The 18,993-nt window shown below is 48.6% G+C and overlaps 1 protein-coding gene across 1 annotated transcript in view; it reads left to right on the forward strand.

Annotated features, from left to right (window-relative positions):
* Nucleotides 1–18,993, forward strand: part of SLC4A5 (solute carrier family 4 member 5) — a 128,699-nt gene that overhangs the window by 74,888 nt on the left and 34,818 nt on the right. Inside the window, exons 9-14 of the mRNA XM_075911067.1 lie at nucleotides 619–706; nucleotides 1,755–1,909; nucleotides 3,557–3,709; nucleotides 4,396–4,570; nucleotides 5,735–5,868; nucleotides 7,150–7,421. Coding sequence (XP_075767182.1) covers nucleotides 619–706; nucleotides 1,755–1,909; nucleotides 3,557–3,709; nucleotides 4,396–4,570; nucleotides 5,735–5,868; nucleotides 7,150–7,421 — 977 coding nt within the window. The remainder of the gene's footprint in view (nucleotides 1–618; nucleotides 707–1,754; nucleotides 1,910–3,556; nucleotides 3,710–4,395; nucleotides 4,571–5,734; nucleotides 5,869–7,149; nucleotides 7,422–18,993) is intronic.

Genomic DNA, 18,993 nt, shown 5'->3' on the forward strand with positions numbered 1-18,993 from the left:
CATGCAAACTAAATCTCCTGTGAACTCAATGGAGGAGACTGGTGTTCCCTGTAAGCTGAGTGCTTGGGTGGCCGCCCAGAAGAGATTCAGCTGCCACCCAGCTGAATGGCAGAGCGCTTATAGCTGGCAGCAGGTTTTTCCATTGATGGTGCACCTGCGCACATGCCTTGGTGCACATAACAAAATTTATTCTGCCCATGGATGGAAAAAATTAGAGGGAACACTGGAGGAGACCCCACACACCCCTTGGGTTGCTGTGGGAGGAGTTGGATTAGGTCCTTATCTGAGAGAAACAGCTGGTGAAAATCAAAGGGTCTAATCTTGCATTTCTTTAGTGGTTAAACTTAGTGTTTAGGTAACTGCTTGCGTAGGCGCCCAGGACCTCTTGGGCCATGGAGATCAGTCCCCTGCTACTGCGGGTGGCCTTGTCATGTAATACTGCTTGTAACTTTATCAAGCTCCATAACTAGCTAGATTGTTTCATTGCCCCAGCGCTCCTATTAGGAGGAGCTATTACCAAATAGCCTTAGACCAGATCCTTCATACTGGCAAGTGTTGTAATTCAAACCACAGACTGCAAATATCGCCGTGAGCGCATGAGTTTTGTCCTTTTACTAGGTTCCTTTTTATTCTCCTGGGTCCTTCGGGAAAAGCAAAATCCTACAATGAAATCGGCCGAGCCATCGCCACACTTATGGTAGATGATGTAAGTAAATCTGATGATATGACAGGGCCCTTCTCCTGTAGCATCCCCTTCCCATGCATGCCGTCCATCCGTTCACAGAGCTCCCAAAGGTGAAATGAGACATCCCATCCCATCTGAGCGCCATGCCCAGAACAAAACCCATAAGATCAGTCTGACTGGTACTCTAAACATCGGAGCAATTCCATGGAAGTCCGTCGCTCTGCATCAGCTGAGGGATCAGCTCATAGGAATAAAGTTAAAATATTGTAACAAGGTGTGTGTGAGCACATGCCTGTCCACCACTGCCCTGCCCCGGAGAGCTGTGTGTCATAGGCTCCATATTACCAGCACTCAGCCCCTAGTCTACACTAGGGAGTTATTTTGAAATAGCCCTCCTTATTTCAAAATAACAAGCAGAGCGTCCACACTACCAAGCCTGTCGTTTCGAAATAAAAGGTTGGTTATTTTGAAATCTGCACTCCTGCTTTCCTCGGGGAATAATGCTTATGCCGAAATAGCGGTAGTGTGGATGCTCTGCTGCTGCTATTTTTAAATAACTACTCCCCAGACTCATTCGAAGTAATTACTCCCCAGTGCTTCCTGGGTACCACATCCACAGTATGGAGTCTGCTTCGGACTAAGTTTGAGGCTCCGCCATCGTGTGGACATGTTATTTCGATTTTGTTATTTCGGGAGTTATTATTTTGAATTTAGTGATTTCAAAATAATTTCCTAGTGTAGACTTGCCCTTAGCAAAGACGTTTCTTTTGGCCCAAGGACAGGGAATTGGGCTTTTGGAATACGAGGTTCTGTGTGCTATCCTAGATAATGGGTGACATTCCAGATAGCCACTGCGAGCAGCAAAGAGACAATCACAAAGTCCTGGCTAGCCATGAATTCATTCAAATACAAGCACAAATTTTCAAAATCTGTGATCTAGAAAGCGCATTGTGGAGAGAGGTAGATGAAGCCTGACCCTCCTCTTCCCCCAGCAGAACTGGTTCGTCCATTTCTCCTACTTCTAGCTAACCGTTTGCTTAAATTGTTTGTCTTCTCTGTGTACGCCCAGCTTTTCAGTGATGTGGCCTACAAAGCCAGGGACCGTGATGACCTGATTGCAGGAATAGATGAGTTTTTGGATGAAGTCATTGTCCTCCCGCCGGGGGAGTGGGATCCAAATATTAGAATAGAGCCACCCAAAAAAATTCCTTCTGCTGATAAGAGGTAGGTGGTGATAATCGTGGTGCAGTTGATAGCATATTGGACTAGGCAGAAGATCAGCATGTCGAATGCTAGGGGCTGGGAGAGATCTCTGTCCACCATGGGGGTTTTGCGGGGGAAGGGGTTTGATGTTTCATATTTTTAAAATGGTTTTCTCAAGAAAATCCAAAAGTGGACTTTGTGATTCTCCAGTATGCAGTATGTCTGCCTCGCCGCTCGTCCTGGCAGATGGGGCAGCGTGGCTTACACAGCAGGGCTTAACTCGTAATAAGCGATGCAAATTGAGTGACGTCAGTCGCGTAGCTAATTTTGAAATAGGGAGCATCTACACAGCACTTATTTCAAAATTGAACACTCTTCCTCCAAATTCCCTTACTCCTCATACCATGAGGGTTACAGGAGTCGGAGTAAGAAGTCCTCCAGCTGGACAGTATTTCGACATTATTTCGAAATCACTGCTTACTGTGTAGATGCAGACTAAGTTATTTCAAAATAACATTGCTGTGTAGACATACCTTTACAGTGACTGTTTATGGATCACTGGAAGCAATTTCTACACACATCATCTATAATGCTCCAAGGGGATGTGACGATTCCGTGTAAATCGATAAATGATCTTTACTATTAAAGGAAATAGCGAGCACCACGGAACAGTTGGCATAAAACCCAAGGCTCCTGCGCAGCCTTGTGTTGACCAGGCTGTGCAGGAATCTGTCCTCTCTGGTTCAGACTAGAGGCCCCGTTCTGTACTTCACTCTGGAACGAGGAGACAGAGCCCTCAAGTGTGGTCTAGTGGACAGAACACGGCACTGAGACTTAGGGGGTCTGGGATGTAGTCCTGGCTCTGCTACTGGTGTGTTGTGTGACCTTGGGCAAGTCAATGGGCCTTGCTTTCCCCATTGGTAGAGTGGAGCTGGCATTGGGAAGCACTTTGAGATGAGATGAGTGAGGTGTTTTTACTTATTTTTGGAAGCCCTAAGTTATCCTAAAGACAAAGCTGACCAAAATGCTGCCACAGACGCGGCGGTGTTAAAGGGAGGAGTCAAGACGTCCGGAAGTCCTGATTCTTGCACGACCTTGGGGAAGTTGCTGCAGTTGTCCCCGTCTGCAAAGAGAAGTTAGTTATGAGCAACCCCTCAGGGTACAGGGAGGCTGAATTGCTGGTGGCAAAGTGCTTTGAGAGGAAGAGGCTTCTGAAGCGCCGTCAGGGCTGGCCTTACCCATATGCAGAATGTGCAGCTGTGCAGGGCACCTGAAAATGTGGGGCACCGCTGGGTCTTCACGTCCACCCTCCCGCCTCTTCCCTTCCCTGCTCTCTGGCTCTGCCTCCCCCGGAGAGGATCTAGTTCACTTACATGAGACGAAGCCAGCCAGAGCTATTAGCAGAGCACTGGGCCTGGGAAAGAGCCCGTCAAGTGGCAATGAAGCCATTTCACAGGCATTGGCCAACCCCAGTGTCTGAATTTACTGGGCTCGTCCACAGGACCTGAGTTTAAAATTCGCTTTTAAACTGTGTCGCTCGTGTGTTGCTGAAGATAATAAGATCCCAGCTCTACAAGACCTCCTCCCCCCGCCCGGTTTGATAGACCTTGTAGGGCCCCAGACATCCTGAGGACTGCTTTTCCGCTCATGCCCCAACGTCTCTCTCAGGAAATCAGTGTTCTCGCTGAACGAAGCAGGGCAGATGAACGGCGCCGCGGGAGGAGCGGCAGGAGGGGGCGGTGGAGGCGGCGGGGGCGGCAGTGATGACGGGGAAATGCCAGCTGTGCATGAAATTGGGGAAGAGCTTGTCTGGACAGGCAGGTAAGCAAAGCCTGGGGCCCCGAAACATTGTGTGGTGCACTGGGGAGAGCGCTCCATGGTGCCGGCCTGGCGCCTGTGCTTTGGGACAGTCGGCCCTCAGAAATCTTCTACAACCTCCTGCTCCTTCTGGCCTGCCATCTTCCCTTCCCCTTCAAGGCTAAATGAAAGGCCTTGACTCACCCCGTTCCAGTGATAATGGTCCTAGTCCCCCCACCCCCTCCCACGCACACACACACTGTGCGGGAGGCCTCACTTGTGCTTTGTTTTACACAGACCCTTACAAAGGCGAAGGCCAGCACTGAGGGGTATCTGTGCAAGCATGTCTTTGCGTGTGCAAAATGGGGAGTTGCCCACCCAAAGGCTCGTGTGCGTGCACAATCGCCAGTGCTTGCAGCTGAACGCCAAGAGCAAAACTCGCCTGACCTGGTCTCCTGGCTAAATGCTGCCGGGACAAGGAGGAGCCAGTATCAGGCTAGGTTCTGCCCGCGGGTCAGCACAAGCCACATAAACAGCCATGCCGCTGAACACAGTCAGCGATGCATTTATACAACCTCTAGTCCAGCAGGGCCCCGATCCTTGCCTGGGGGGCTCCCTGGTGCTACATCAAGGCAAATAATAATAAGCTGCCTAGTTCCGCGCCCGGGATGACCACACCTGGGTCCCTTCTGCGTGTCTGTCTCCCCCAGGTTTTGCGGCGGCCTGTATTTGGATATCAAGAGGAAGCTGCCCTGGTTCCCCAGTGATTTCTACGAAGGCTTTCATATCCAGTCGATCTCCGCCATCCTCTTCATTTACCTGGGCTGCATCACAAATGCTATAACGTTTGGGGGGCTACTTGGTGATGCTACCGACAACTACCAGGTAAACCACAGAGCTGCCCTGGCATGTGCTCTCCCGAAGATGGTTAGAGCCGGGCCCCAGGCAGAAAGTTTGGCTGCAGGTGCCCCTGTGGAGCGTAGCTGTGCTGCATTAGGAGACAGGGCTGCTCTTGGCTCTTGCCAACACAAGCTGCAGGTAGCAGGATTGGCAACAGGCGGACACAGACACACATACAGCCCGGTGAAGCCTGAGGTGAGCTGCCTGTCCATGCAGCCAGGCCTCCTCCCTAACAAGCTAGGCAAATACCCCTGCCCTGTTGCTGGGGGAGGGTTCCTCAGCCTGACGGCGAGACGTGAGGGCCTGCGGGCTGCAAACCGCCACACCTGAGCCCCACCGGCACCTCACAGAGCCACGAGTCTGGAATGACGTGGCTGCTTCTGCCAGTGGATTTCCAGCCTCTCGGTCACACGGCCCCGGTGCTCCGGGCGATAATTCACCCATGCCCATACGGCGTGTTATCGGCCCACCACGCTGAGCCATGTCTGGGGAAGCAGGGGGGGTCCTTGCACTGCCTGAGTCCAGTCAGACACAGGCCGGCCGCAGGGGGAAGGCCTGGTGATTCAAAGGGGCCTGAAGCTACCAGCCGCTGCCACCGCTACTGCAGCAGCGATGGCAGCCGGCGGCCCGGCCCTTTGAATTGCTGCCGGAGCACGTGGTATGATCTGCGCGGCTCTGAGGGGGTGTGGGGGGGATGCACTGAGGGCTGCCTGGCCCCACCCCCACCCCTTACACACACACACACACACACACACACACACAGACTGAGGGCTGCCTGGCCCCACCCCTTACACACACACACACACTGAGGGCTGCCTGGCCCCACCCCCCCTTACACACACACACACACACACACACACACACACACACACACTGAGGGCTGCCTGACCCCACCCCCACCCCTTACACACACACACACACACACACACTGAGGGCTGCCTGGCCCCACCCCCACCCCTTACACACACACACACACACACAGAGGGCTGCCTGGCCCCACCCCCACCCCTTACACACACACACACACACAGACACACTGAGGGCTGCCTGGCCCCACCCCCACCCCTTACACACACACACCACCCCTCTCTGTCTTGCCCTGTTTCTGCCCGTGGTTGCCCTCTCCCTGCCCTGTTTCTCTTCCCAAAGGGGGTCATGGAGAGCTTCCTCGGTACAGCTATGGCGGGCGCCGTGTTCTGCTTCTTTGCCGGGCAGCCGCTCATCATCCTGAGCAGCACTGGGCCCATCCTCATCTTCGAAAAGCTGCTCTTCGACTTCAGCAAGTAGGTGGCGCCCCCGCAGAATCGCCGCCCTCCCAGGCGCTGGTAACATCCCCGGGCGGGACCCCAAGGGCAGGTGCAGAGCCACTGCCGAGACCTACCCAGTCCCCTCCTAGCCACAGCATTGTGGCTGTGGGCAGCTCTCCACGCGTGCCCACTGTAAAGAAGAGGCCTGATGAGGCATCTCCGCAGCTCTGCGGGTCTCCCAGTGAGAACAGAGGCTTGAAGCAAGCAGTCAGGAAACCCGCTAATGGAGTTATCAGGGAACAGAGGCCTCCCCCCCCCCATCTTCTCCATGGCTGGGCAAGCACTGCTCCCCCCAGGTCTCTCGACGCCTTGGAAGGTGCACCGCTGGGATGGGGCATCAGTAATCGACCCAGGAGACTTAACCGGGTGTCCATGTCATCAAAGCACCGACCTCCCTAGCGCTCCCCAGCCTGCTCGTTGGCTTTGTCAGCCCAGTGGCTAAAGACTGGGCAGGCCAAGGAGACGGAGCCATCTCTGCCCCTTGTCAGCAGCTGCGCAGGTTTGGGGCACGTTGGCAGGGCAGAATAACATGGAGATATACACATCTCATAGAGCTGGAAGGGACCCTGAGAGGCCGTTGAGTCCCCTGCCCTCATGGCAGGACCAAGTACCATCCCTGACAGATTTGCCCCAGATTCCTAAAAGGCCCCTCAAGGACTAAACTCACAACCCTGGGTTTAGCAGGCCAATGCTCAAACCACTATCCCTCCCTCCCCCGAATGAGGCAACACGTGCTGTACCCAACTCACAGCTGACTCCCTGCATCTCTTCTTGGAGCAGAGAATCCGTCGGGGTGCTCTGCTTGGTGTCCCCTACTGAAGCTCTTATATTGTTCCTCTCGAGTCCATCCCCATCCCTGTGTCCCTCATTGGTCCCTTGCAGAGTTAGAGAGGAAGATGGGGGAAGTCTAGGATCAATTTCCAACTGCCACCGATTTCTTGTGTGATCTTGGGCAAGTCACCTAATCTCTGGGCCTCAGTTCCCCCTCTGTATTGGGAATACCAGCACTGCCCTGTTTCACCACTAGATTAGGATGCTAATGGGAGCCATATAAATACACAGATACTGCTTCCTCTTTGGTCCCTGTCTTTGTCCAAGACGGTGGCCATTATTATTTGTGTGTAAGGACCCCTCTGACCAGGACTTTTCTTCCCTTCCCTGGACATCAGATACGGTGACACTTTCCACCTGCTCCCCATCCCTGGATCTCTGTTCTCCGACTGTTGTTTTGCTCTGACCTGTTGTGCTCAATTCCAGGGGCAACGGGATCGACTACATGGAGTTCCGCTTGTGGATTGGCTTGCACTCCGCTCTGCAGTGCCTTATCCTGGTGGCCACAGACGCCAGCTTCATTATAAAGTACATCACCCGCTTCACGGAGGAAGGGTTCTCCACCCTCATCAGCTTTATCTTCATCTACGACGCTATCAAGAAGATGATTGGCGCCTTCAAGTATTACCCCATCAATGCAGACTTCAAGGCAGACTACGTGACCATGTACAAGTGCGAGTGCATTGCTCCCGACCCAGGTGAGTACAAGTCCTGTTCCCCAGTAAGAATTTCTCTGCCAAATTGCTGGTGGCTTGACTCGCACAGCCGTCATGCTGAGGTCTAGTTCTTGGGAAAGAGTGCTGCTTGCAAAATAGCGACTGGGTGGAGAGGCAGGGAGCCTTCGCTGCATGAACGTCATTTGGTGATTTACTCCAGCAGCTTGGTTTAAATGGAAGCAGTGCTGCCTAGTGCTTAGAACACTGGCCTGGGCCTTGGGAGACCTAGATTCCCTTCCCAGCTCTGTCACTGGCCTGCAGGGTGACCTGGGGCAAGTATCTGCTCCTTCCATCTGTAATACAGGGGGGAGATGGTGCCGACATGTTGTAAAGTGCTTTGAGATCTCCTGACATCAGATGATCAAATCTTGGCCAGCTGCACTTTCAAAGGACAGTCCTGGATGGGATTTTTATGCCCCCATGGGGAGGGCGGTGATGATAGTAATGCCATCCCCACCAGCAATAGGTTGTCCAACTTGGTTGCCTAGAGAAGTGCTCCCAAAAGGGTGCAGCCAAAAATGTGGCCGGCCAGCCCATTCCTGATCACGGTGGGAGTGTAGCAAAATGCCTCCTCTCTAGGGGTACGTCTAAACTACATGGCTCCGTCACCAGAGCCATGTAGATTTGTTGTTTTGGCAAAGGCAAATGAAGCGGCGATTTAAATGATCGCGGCTTCATTTACATTTACATGGCTGCCGCGCTGAGCCGACAAACAGCTGATCAGCTGTTTGTCCGCTCAGCGCGCTAGTCTGGACGCTCCGCTGCCGACATCCAAGCCCTTTGTCGGCAGCCCCGGTAAACCTCATCCCACAAGGAATAACGGGGCTGCCGACAAAGGGCTTTGATGTCGGCAGGGGAGCGTTCAGACTAGCGCGCTGAGCGGACAAACAGCTGATCAGCTGTTTGTCGGCTCAGCGCGGCAGCCATGTAAATGTAAATGAAGCCGCGATCATTTAAATCGCGGCTTCATTTGCCTTTGCCTATGTGTCTAATCTACATGCCTCTGCCGACAGAGGCATGTAGTCTAGACACAGCCTAGATGGCCAAGCACAGAACAACAGGAATTGTTGGGGAAGGCTTGTTAGATCCAACAACGCTGGATTGTTCCCATGTGTATATCCTCGAATGGCTTTGTCATCCCCCGATCTAAGTGCTTTCAGTGATAGAACTTCCAGTAGGTTTCCACAACCTTTTGGATTGGCTCCCCCGTGGTCCTTTTCTAGAAATTAATCTGTGCTGCATGAGGTGGGGGGTGTTCTGATTTTTAACAGCTTCACACAGCTATGTGCTGATTATACCCTTACAAAGATACAAAAGGATAGGACAGCTAAAGCAAAATGACACTGGGTGAGAGGAAACCAAATTTTTTCCAGAGCCAAGATGTACCCATTCTCTGCCAATGGCTGTATTGAAGAAGGCTGTAACTCCGGCTCACTTATATCAAAGCAATACCAAGCAAACAGCTTTTTATATGCATTTCATCCTCAACATTTATATTTGCTCTTAGAAGTTATCCAAAATTCAGGTTACGCCACCGAGAAGAGCAAAAGTACGCCTAGCACTTAACAGGCCTTCATTGATAGCAAAGTTATCAGGAAGTATTTTCCCTCCCAAATGCTGATTTTTACTGAAGGGAAAAAAAGGCTCTTGGAGATTTTAAGATAACTCTGGAAGGAGACGGTGGAAAGCTACAACAACACAACACACACTCTGGAAGTAGAAAGGCAGAAATAAGCCCTGGCATGCAAATTAACCTTCATCGACAAGTCTCTGATTGCACTTCAGGCCACGTTGGCTGCTTATCTGATGGGCAATAAGTAACATACATAACTTTGGCTGTGTCTAGACTACATAGTTCTTCTGGAAAAAGATACGCAAATTGCGAATCGCAATTTGCATATCTTTTTCCGCTTCTTTTTTTGGAAGAGGCTTTTCCAACATTTGGCCCATCTACACTGAGCCAAATGTCAGGAAAAAAAACTTTTTCAGACGTCCCTTCTTCCTCGTAAAACAAGGTTTACAGGGATGCCTAAAAAATGTGTCTGCTCTTCCGAAAAAAATTTCGGAAGAGCAGACGCGTTCCTTCGACGCAGCAGAGTTTTTCCGGGATACCTCCAAAGTATCCCAGAAAAACTCTGCAGTCTAGACATGCTTTTTTTGGGCATCTTTTCCTGACTCATGGTGACCGACAGGAGGCATTTTTGCTGCTGAACAACCACAACACCATGTGCAATGTCACCTCTGTATCTATGTGTCATTAAAAAGGTGCTTAGGTCCCACGGTGATGCGCATGGTTAGGAAACCCTAGACAGGTCATATTTGCACAATGGGGATGTCTACATTGCAGCTCATGCACTGGACTGACAAACTGGGCTTCTGCCCACAAAAGCTGATACCCAAATATATGTGCTAGGGTTAAGGTACCACAAGACTCTTCATTGTTTCAGCTGATGCAGGTGTACTCTAGCTAGCTCGGCACAAGCCTCTGGGCGCACACTCCTTGTGCAGCTCACGCTGCTAATTTTTAACAAGCTTGTTCTGTCACATGCTGACATAGCATCGTGATGTGAGGACACTGGGTTATAATGCTAGATCATGATGGCACAATCTGACGTTTGAAGCTGTGAACTCTGCCACCGACCTCATATGTCTCTTTCTTTTTCTTCCTACAAGTGTGTCAGTGAGTGAACATGTTAATTGACAATCATGAATGACAACCCTGTGGTCATTCCTCTCAAAACTAGGGATGTAAAATCCTGTTTAATCAGTTAACCAGTTAAATGTTAGGTTTGAGCATTTAACCGATTAAGTGCAACAAAAATGGCAATAGAAGGGCAATAAAAATGATTAGAGGTTTGGAACGGGTCCCAAATGAAGAGAGATTAATAAGACTTCTCAGCTTAGAAAAGAGAAGACTAAGGGGGGATATGATAGAGGTCTATAAAATCATGACTGGTATGGGAAAAAGTGAATAAGGAAAAGTTATTTACTTACTCCCATAATATAAGAACTAGGAGTCACTGATGCCGTGTCCAGACTCAGGGGTTTTTTCGGGAAAAGTAGCCTTTTCCCGAAAAAACTTCCCCTGCGTCCAGACTCAAGCCGCGTTCTTTCGAAATTATTTCGAAAGAACGCGGCTTTTCTTTCGATGGCGGTAAACCTCGTTTCACGAGGAAGAACGCCTTCCTTCAAAAGTTCCTCTTTCGAAGGAAGGCGTTCTTCAATGTAAAGAGGCCGTCTTCGAAAGAGAGCATCCAGACTCGCTGGGTGCTCTCTTTCGAAAAAGCGGATTTTTCTTTCGAAAGAAGCCTGCAGTCTAGACATAGCCCAAATGAAATTAATAGGCAGCAGGTTTAAAACAAAACAAAGTTTTTCTTCACTCAATGCACAGTCAACCTGTGGAACTCCTTGCCAGAGGATGTGGTAAAGACTAGGAGTTTAACAGGGTTCAAAAAAGAGCTAGATACATTCATGGAGATTAAGTCCATCAATGGCTATTAGCCAGGATAGGTAGGAATGGTGTCCCTAGCCTCTGTTTGTCTGGAAATGGGTAATAGGCGAGGGATCATGTGAGGATTACCTATTGTGTTTCCTCCGTCTGGGGCATCTGGTATTGGCCACTGTCAGCAGGCAGGACACCGGGCGAGATGGACCTTTGGTCTGGCTGTTCTTATGTTCCGTCTTATGTAAGTGGGTTGCCAGGCGGGGTTGCGCCCCAGCCTGGCTGGAGTAGCTCCCAACCCATGGGGCTGCTGATGGGCCCCGTGGTGCTGTAGCAGCCCTCCGCCCACAGCAGGCCACAGGCAGGAGACTTCTCCAGGGCAACTGGTTAACTATTACCTCGTAAGCATCACCCAGTCAGTTACCTGTTCACATCCTTACTCCAAACTAAGGGCTTAACCCTGCCAGGGCCTGATCCAAAGAAAGTCTCAGGATGCTCTTAAAGTTAAGCACACGGACAGCCTGACGGAAATCAGTGCAACTATGCAGCTGTTCAAAGTTACGCCTGTGTTTTGTCTTCTGCTGAACCGCTGGAATGCTGCATAGAGGCTTTAATTAACATAGGACTCTCCACTCACATTCCTCTCAAGCTGAACAGGCAGAAACATGCAAGTTCTTCCAGGGTTGTTTTGGTCTGGATGTATATTTACATTGTTGTTTTTCCAACCATAGACTCAGGGCTACTTCTCCCCTACAGCCCTCCATCAGCACGGCTGTGCTATTGCTGCGCTTCCGGCAGCAGGAGAACTCTTTCCTGCTGACATAGTGCAGAGTGGACTCTGCTTTGAGTCAAAGTAACTGCCCTGTAAGGGGAGCACTTGGGTGACCACACTGGAGAGATTCAGGGCCCAGCTGATTAACAGAGTGCCCACAACTCCCATAGCCGGCAGCTGATGTTTCTACTGGTGGTGCACATCTACACATGCCTCAATGCACAGAACAAAATTTATTCTGCACACAGATGGAAAAAATTAGAGGGAATGTTGCTTGTGTTATTCAAGGACTGGCTTTTTCATGTCCCTGAGTGACGTAACTTACATTGATTTAAGCAGTAGTGGAGACGAGCCCTCAGTGAAGACAAGGAGAAGTTACTGGACTTTTGGAATCCTTCATGATATTGTTTTTGTGTTTTGTTTTGTTTTGTTGTGTTGGCAGCATCCTGCTCTGCATTGCAGAGGCTGCTTTGCTTCTTGGCTAGGCCCCATGCTCATCACGCCAAAGCTGTCTTGTTTCTTGATTGCACCTTTGGGCAGAATGTAGAAAAAAGCAATACTCCATCTCAAAACCCCATCTGCACTGAAGTGAGTCACTGAGGCTTTGTGCACAGTTTGGCTTGGCCCTTTTGCCATCTTTACTCTTGTAAAATCATAGAAACTAGTGGTTTGGAGAAGCCACCTTTCCATATCCTGAGCCAAGGCAGGCTTGTTTCTCACAGCGTGGTCTACAGTATCTTGGCCAAAGCTGGTAAACTGGTCTGATGTAAGCAGCAAAGGCTGCCCTTAAAGCATTTAGCTGCTTTGCTCATGTTAAAGATTGGTTTGGTGTAGCTTTCTCCTGTGTCAATAGCACATAACCTGCTGTCAGCATAAACTTTCTTCCCCTTTCGTGTAAGCGCATAGGAATGGCTGTCTACCCGGCCAGACAATTGTCCATCCACCCACGTCTCTCTCATCCTAACTCTAGATGCTTCAAAGGAAACTGAAAAATTCCTGATCCATGCACAATACAGTACAGTTCTGCAGACGCCAGCTGGCTTGTCTCCTTGCCATGCGGCAGTCAGTGGTGTTCTCTTTTCATCTGATGAATCCTTTTTGCTGTGGTACAGCGCAACAGTGTGCTTTGAAGTACCAACAGAGCATTGGAGCACGGCTATGGGAGCTTGGTGCAGTGGTTAGAGTAGGAACTCAGAGCTAGGACTCTCACATGCTATGCTTAGCGCTGCTGCAGATGCGCTGTGTGTCCATCGGTATGTTACTCATTTGATACATAGTCACATCAAGGGTAAAATACTTGGTGCATGGGCTAAATAGAGCCATAATTCAGTGGCAGGTTCCAGGAAAATACCCGGAATGCAGGGATCTCCTTTTGCACCCTGCAGTGTCAGCTGCATTAAGACGCAGAGCTGTTTCCGATGACTCATTCTGGCAGATGGGATGCTGTTAGCTCCCACTTGCAGTATTGGGGAACTGCAAGAAATAGGGTCTGAGACAATGTGTGGCCCTCTAGGGTAAAAACTACAGGAACAGCCCTCTGGAAAGCTTAAGAGATTTGTGTTTGGTTGCTCTGTGAGTTAATATAGTAAAGACAAACCCAGGAAAGGGAGGGTGTAAATTTAGGCCAGTTCTGGAGTGTGCATATCCTGTTTGCAGCAGAGTGGAAACCTCACCTTCTCCTTTGAGTCGGACAGGCAATTTCCTTTTGCTGCCTTGCTGACACTTTTCTAAATGGGGATACAAAGCAGCTGCTCTTTTCTTTTAGGAAAACAAACAAAAAATATCTTCTCTGACTTGGGATTTACAATGTAATATGATGGGGTAATAACAACTTTCCTGCTAACATGCAATTGACAAGGTCGCCTCAGTGCTTTATACAGTGCCATCCCAAAAGATACACGTCAAAACACTGCCTCCTGGAGTCTGCCAATAATTCTCCAGCAGAATGCTGAGTACATACGGGAGGCAGGTGGACAGGCAGAGGAACCTAGAGAAGGAAACAGCACCCTTGTAAATCTTATGTTCTTTCTTTGAATTAGCAATGGTGTGCTAGCTGGTTTAGGCTGCTCACTCCTTTTGCTGAGTGGTCTTACTACCAACTCTGAAAAACCATATACGTGGTTATATGTATTTTTACAGGTCATTCCAAGTCCGGCTAACTACCGCAGTTAGTGAAATCACTAGCTCACATACCATCTCCAATTTCTTCCCTTCAGAATCATCCGTTAGGTGATCAGAAAAGTTTCCATCTAAACCTTTGTCTAATGGGAAAAAAATAGATTTTTGACAAAAAGGGACATTTTACCAGAAAGTATCTCTTTGTTTAAAAAAATCCATTTCTCATTGGAAAAAGGAAGATTTGACAAACAATTTTTTCAATTTTTTTGACCAAAATATTTCTAGTTTTCAGTAATCAAAAACTAGAAAAAAATCATTTTTTAAAATGAAAAGTCAGAATTTTCTGCAGGAAACTCCCTTCATTTTCAAGCTGGCTCTCTCATCCATATAATCCCTTCCTCTTTGGAGAAACTGAATTGTGTTTGAAAGAACCACAACTAATATGAATAGATTTTCAGACCACTTAAATTTCAAGGAAAAATGAAGCAATTTGTGTTCATTTCCCTCCTCCCCACACCTCCTCCACACTTTTAAAATATCCTCATCCTACATTTTTAGAAACTCAAACCTATCATCATCATCCTAATGTAAACGAGGAGAAAGAAACGGAATATAAATACACTGAAATGAAGCAGTCTAGTTTCACTATCTAAATTGAGTTGAATCGATGCAAATCAAATTAATAAATAATGAAAAGTAAATTAATTTTGTATATTTCTATTTTAATTGCATATCACAAGAGATTTTTTTTTAAATATATTTAATCTTGAAGGAGCCTCTTAAATTTCACTTTGCATAAGTAGTTACATTGTTTAGCCTTTTTTTTTAATTTTATTTTTCAGTGAAAATTGAATTTTTCCTGGGATTGAAAAATCATCTGTCTTTGCAAAAATGTTGCCTGTATGTTTGGCAGGAAAATCAAGCATTTTAAACTGCCTTAGAAATTCTAACTCTTTTCTTTTCCAGGTCTATTTTAATTGCTTGTCTTAAATCTTCCCACATTTTAAAACTCTGATTAGAGTGGCTGCAATTTCTTGCCCCCAGAGGATCAGATTCTGATCTTCCTGATGAAACTACAGATCTGGAGTCACTCTGATTTAAACTGGTGTAAAGACCTATTGCCTTAGAAACCAGTAGTGGTGCCCTGAGCCCAGAATTTGATCCTTTAATTCTTCTTTTGTGAAGCAGCATTTCCCATGCAGTGACAGCTGGCATGCTAATGATAGTAGGGTCTGAAAAAGAGCTTACCCTGCCCGGGCACGGTGCGACCTTGTGAAGCATTAAACATAGAAAAGAGAAATCTGAAGAGAAAAGAAGGTGGGAGGGAGAATCCAAAACCATGTCTGAATTTACATAGTCGTGCCCTGTCTCTGTCTGGTGCAATGCAAAAGGGCCCTTTTGAAAAAAGAACTGACTTTTGTATGTGCAAAGTCACCACAAAAATATTCCTCAAATGCTGGTGAACTTTTCCAGCTTGATTAAATGGTGCACGTACACAAAACGTCCTGCAGAAATTTGCTAACACTTTTTCCCAAGTACTGCTGAGCAATACCCAAATGCCAGCTAAACCCTTCCAACCTGCATGAAAAAATAGTGCACTGGAGCCATCTTACACACACACCAGTAGAAGACATCTGTAGACTAATGCAACAACCCCAGAAGCTGAAGTCCACTAGTCATCCAAAGGGCAGCAATGGCAGTGCAAGCTTTCCCCGTGCCATCCTGGAGACGTCACTCAGTTCTAACTTCATGCATGGAGTTGCATTGGTTTAAAATCAGAGAGAGAATGAATTGGGTCTTTCCCCTCTTCCTCCACTATCACCCATGTGACCCCTATCTTCTAAGGCCATGTCTTCACTTGCCACATTGGAGATCGATCTTCTGGCATTCGATTTAGCAGGTCTGCTTAAGACCTGCTAAATTGAATGCTGAGGGTGGTTCTGGTCGGTTCTCCTTGCAGTCATGAGGAGTAAGGGAAGCTGAGAGGAGCATTTGCTCCCGTCAGCCTCCCTCTGTGAAGATGGCGCCAAGCTCGGCTTAAGGGAAGCCAATTCCACTTAGGTATTTTACATAGCTGGAGTTATGTACCTGCCCTGAGACTGCTCGTCTCTTACAACTAGTTGTAATGGTGGGCTAGTGCAGTGGTTCCCAACCTGTGGTCCGCAGACCCCTGGGAGTCTATGACAATACTGTAGGGGATCCAGGCGGAGCCAGCACATTCTTCAACCCGCGTGCTCCCTGCAGCTCAGGAAGCAGCACGGGCTGAAGGACAGTCAGGCGACAGGCACAGCTATATTGTTTGGGGGTCCGTAAAACGTTAATAGATTGAAAAGGGGGTCCGTATCCTCGAAAAGGTCAGGAGCCACTGGGCTAGTGGGTTCTCACAAACGGCTTGGAGACCCACCCACACATTTCGCACGTGTGGCTCCTGTGAACACCATCTGGGACACAGAGAGAACTAAATCAACTGTCTGATTACTGAGGACATTAACATAAAAGAATGTTTCTTTTTACTTCATAATATTCTTAATAGCATTTGAACTCAAACCTATGTAGGAAGGCCATGACGTGTGTACCATATGGGAGTTCCTAGGGGTCGCAGCGCACTTTCTGCCTTAGGGCTGGGTCTAAACAATGTGATCTAGCCCACAGAGACTGAATTACTGAGGCATGTTGGCTCAGGGTACGTCTACACTACCGAATGTTGTCGATGAAACTAACGTCGACACGCAAAAATCGCTGGAGGGTGTTCGCACTTGCTCCCTCTGTCCACTCTGAGGGCAGCCGAATCAATAGTGTGAGCAATGCATTGTGGGTATAAAGGCAGGGCGGATCATTGTGCATCTTGGGATTCCCTTCAAGTCCTCCTACAGCTGCCTCAGGAGAGCTCTGTCAGCTCTCCGTGCTGAGGAACGTCAAAGCAGCACGACCGCCTCTCCAGCTGGCCCCTTGCAGCAGCCGCCTGCCTGGTGCTGTGTTCCTAGCACAGGGCAGAACAGGAGCACTCTAATGATTGGCTCTTTGTTTGTTCCCCAAAAGGAGCTGCTGATGGGGAGGAGGGGGACAAAGGAGGCAGTTGCCCTGGAGCCTGGCGATTCTAAGGGGCTGGGGAGCCCCAAGCTGCTGCCGCTGCTACTACAGCTGTGGTGGTGGCCAGAGCCCCGGACCCTTAAGTCGGCACTGCAGCCCCACGCCACATGCTCCAGGCAGCTCAGAGGACCAGCGGGGGAGACAGGACGTGGCGCAACTTAGCCCTGCCCCTTCCAGGAACATGAAGTCTCTCTCCCCCTCATGTTGCCCAGGGGCCCAGCAATCCTGTCGCCTTCTCCCCCCCCCCCCCCCCGTGAGGGGCACTGGCGGAAGCCAGTTCTGTCGACAAAGAAAACGGTAGCGTCTACACTTGCTCTTTGTTGTCAGTAAACGGAGGGGGAAAGAAAAAGTCTCTCGTAGGGGTGGAAGTTTTTTTGTCACCAAGACGGGGCATTTTTCCTGACAAAAATCGCACTGCGCTGTTTTATCGCCAAAAGGCAGTTTTTGGTGACAAAAGTGGGCGGTGTGGATGTACACCTGTGTGCAGGCAGCTAGTTTTCTTGTCCATGTGGTTTCTGTTGATAGACAAAGATTTTCAGAAAATCAACGAGTATTCCTGTAGCACATTAGAGACTAACAAAAATACATCGATCGTAGCATGAGCTTTTGTGGGCACAACCCACTTCTTTAGATGAGTCAGTGGGCGGTGCTCATGAAAGCTCATGATACTACATATAGCTTTCTGTTAGTCTCTAAGGTGCTACGGGACTACTTATTTTTAAGTTACAGACCAACACGGTTCCTCCTCTGTGACTTTTAAAGTTTTTCAGAGCTGTCAAGGTGTCATCTTTCACCATCATTGAGTTAATTTAAAAATAAAATGTATTTTAAGTGACCTAAACAGCTGAGCAAATGAAAATCACACACATCTCCTTTGTTACACACAAACCCCAACATCCATATGGAAACCCCGTTCTCCTCTAGTAGTTTTTCTACACTCACCCCTAACTCCCCTCTCAAAAGCAGCCACACTTAGATTTGATCTTTCACCCTTGTTGCTCTGGGCATCTAATAAAGTGGTCTCAGATTTGGACGTTTCACTCTTCCAGATAGTGAGAACATGTGTTAATCTCCTTTAGGTCCTCTTATTTATTTTTGTTAGTTTAGTTCTGATTTTTGACTATTGTAACTGATTTGTACCATATTTGTCTCTGCTGCACACATCTATTTGGCTGCTTTCAATCTCAAGTGAGTATCACTTTATAAATATTAAAATTATTTAATATTTGATACTCTTACCTTCTGTTTTTTTGTTTTTGTTTTTTAATGTCTCCTTTTATTTCAAGTCTCACATATCCATTTATATAACGCACTTTTATGGGCCTTCTCATAAAAATACAGCCAGTGCAACAGAATTCTTTAAGATGGGCGATGAACAATTGAGAGCAGTAGAAATCGCAAATATGTCTGGTTCTGGAAAAGCTAAAGGTTATCGAAAGAAACCTTTAAAATTGTAAAGGAGTCTGGAGTTAATCAAACCCAAAGTGGCTTTGGTTCAGTTTTGCCTTCCTTTTCTCCGGTGGTGGAGTATTGTCTTTGTAGCTCTGATTCTAACTCAGCAATCACTTCTCCTTCATTAATTCTCCTGTGTAGTTCAGCGGGGTGCGGACCGGCAGGATCTTGAGGCAAGATATGAGATGTTATATGTTTGCCACCTTAGAACCATAAAAGCATCGGGCAGGAAGGAACCTCAAGAGGTCATTTGGTCCAGTCCCGTGAGCTGAGACTAGGCAAAGTAAATCCTAGATTGGGGTGGGCAATAATTTTTGATCCGGGGCCACTTCAGAAATTTCTGAAGTGGCCCCGAGCCACCCTGGAAGGGGCGGGGCTTCAGGCAGAAGGGGCGGGGCCTCAGGCAGACCCTGATTGATCTGTGAGTGGGGGAGCACGTGAAGTCTTTACCCTTGCCCCCTGAGAGATTTGGTGTGCTCCTCCCACTCCTAGGTCAATCAGGCCCTGGGGGCGGGGAAAGCACATGAAGCCTGCCCCCGCCCTGCAAGGGAACGCACACTTAGTCACCCGTCAGCTGAGCAGCAGCTGGAGGTTGACTCTAACTGCCTAGCCCCTTGCAGCGGGGAGGAGACTTCATGCGCTTCTCCCCCTTCCTTCCCCCCGCCGGTCCTGACTGGCCT

This window comes from Pelodiscus sinensis, chromosome 28, assembly GCF_049634645.1.
Source record: "Pelodiscus sinensis isolate JC-2024 chromosome 28, ASM4963464v1, whole genome shotgun sequence".
Lineage (NCBI taxonomy): Eukaryota > Metazoa > Chordata > Testudines > Trionychidae > Pelodiscus > Pelodiscus sinensis.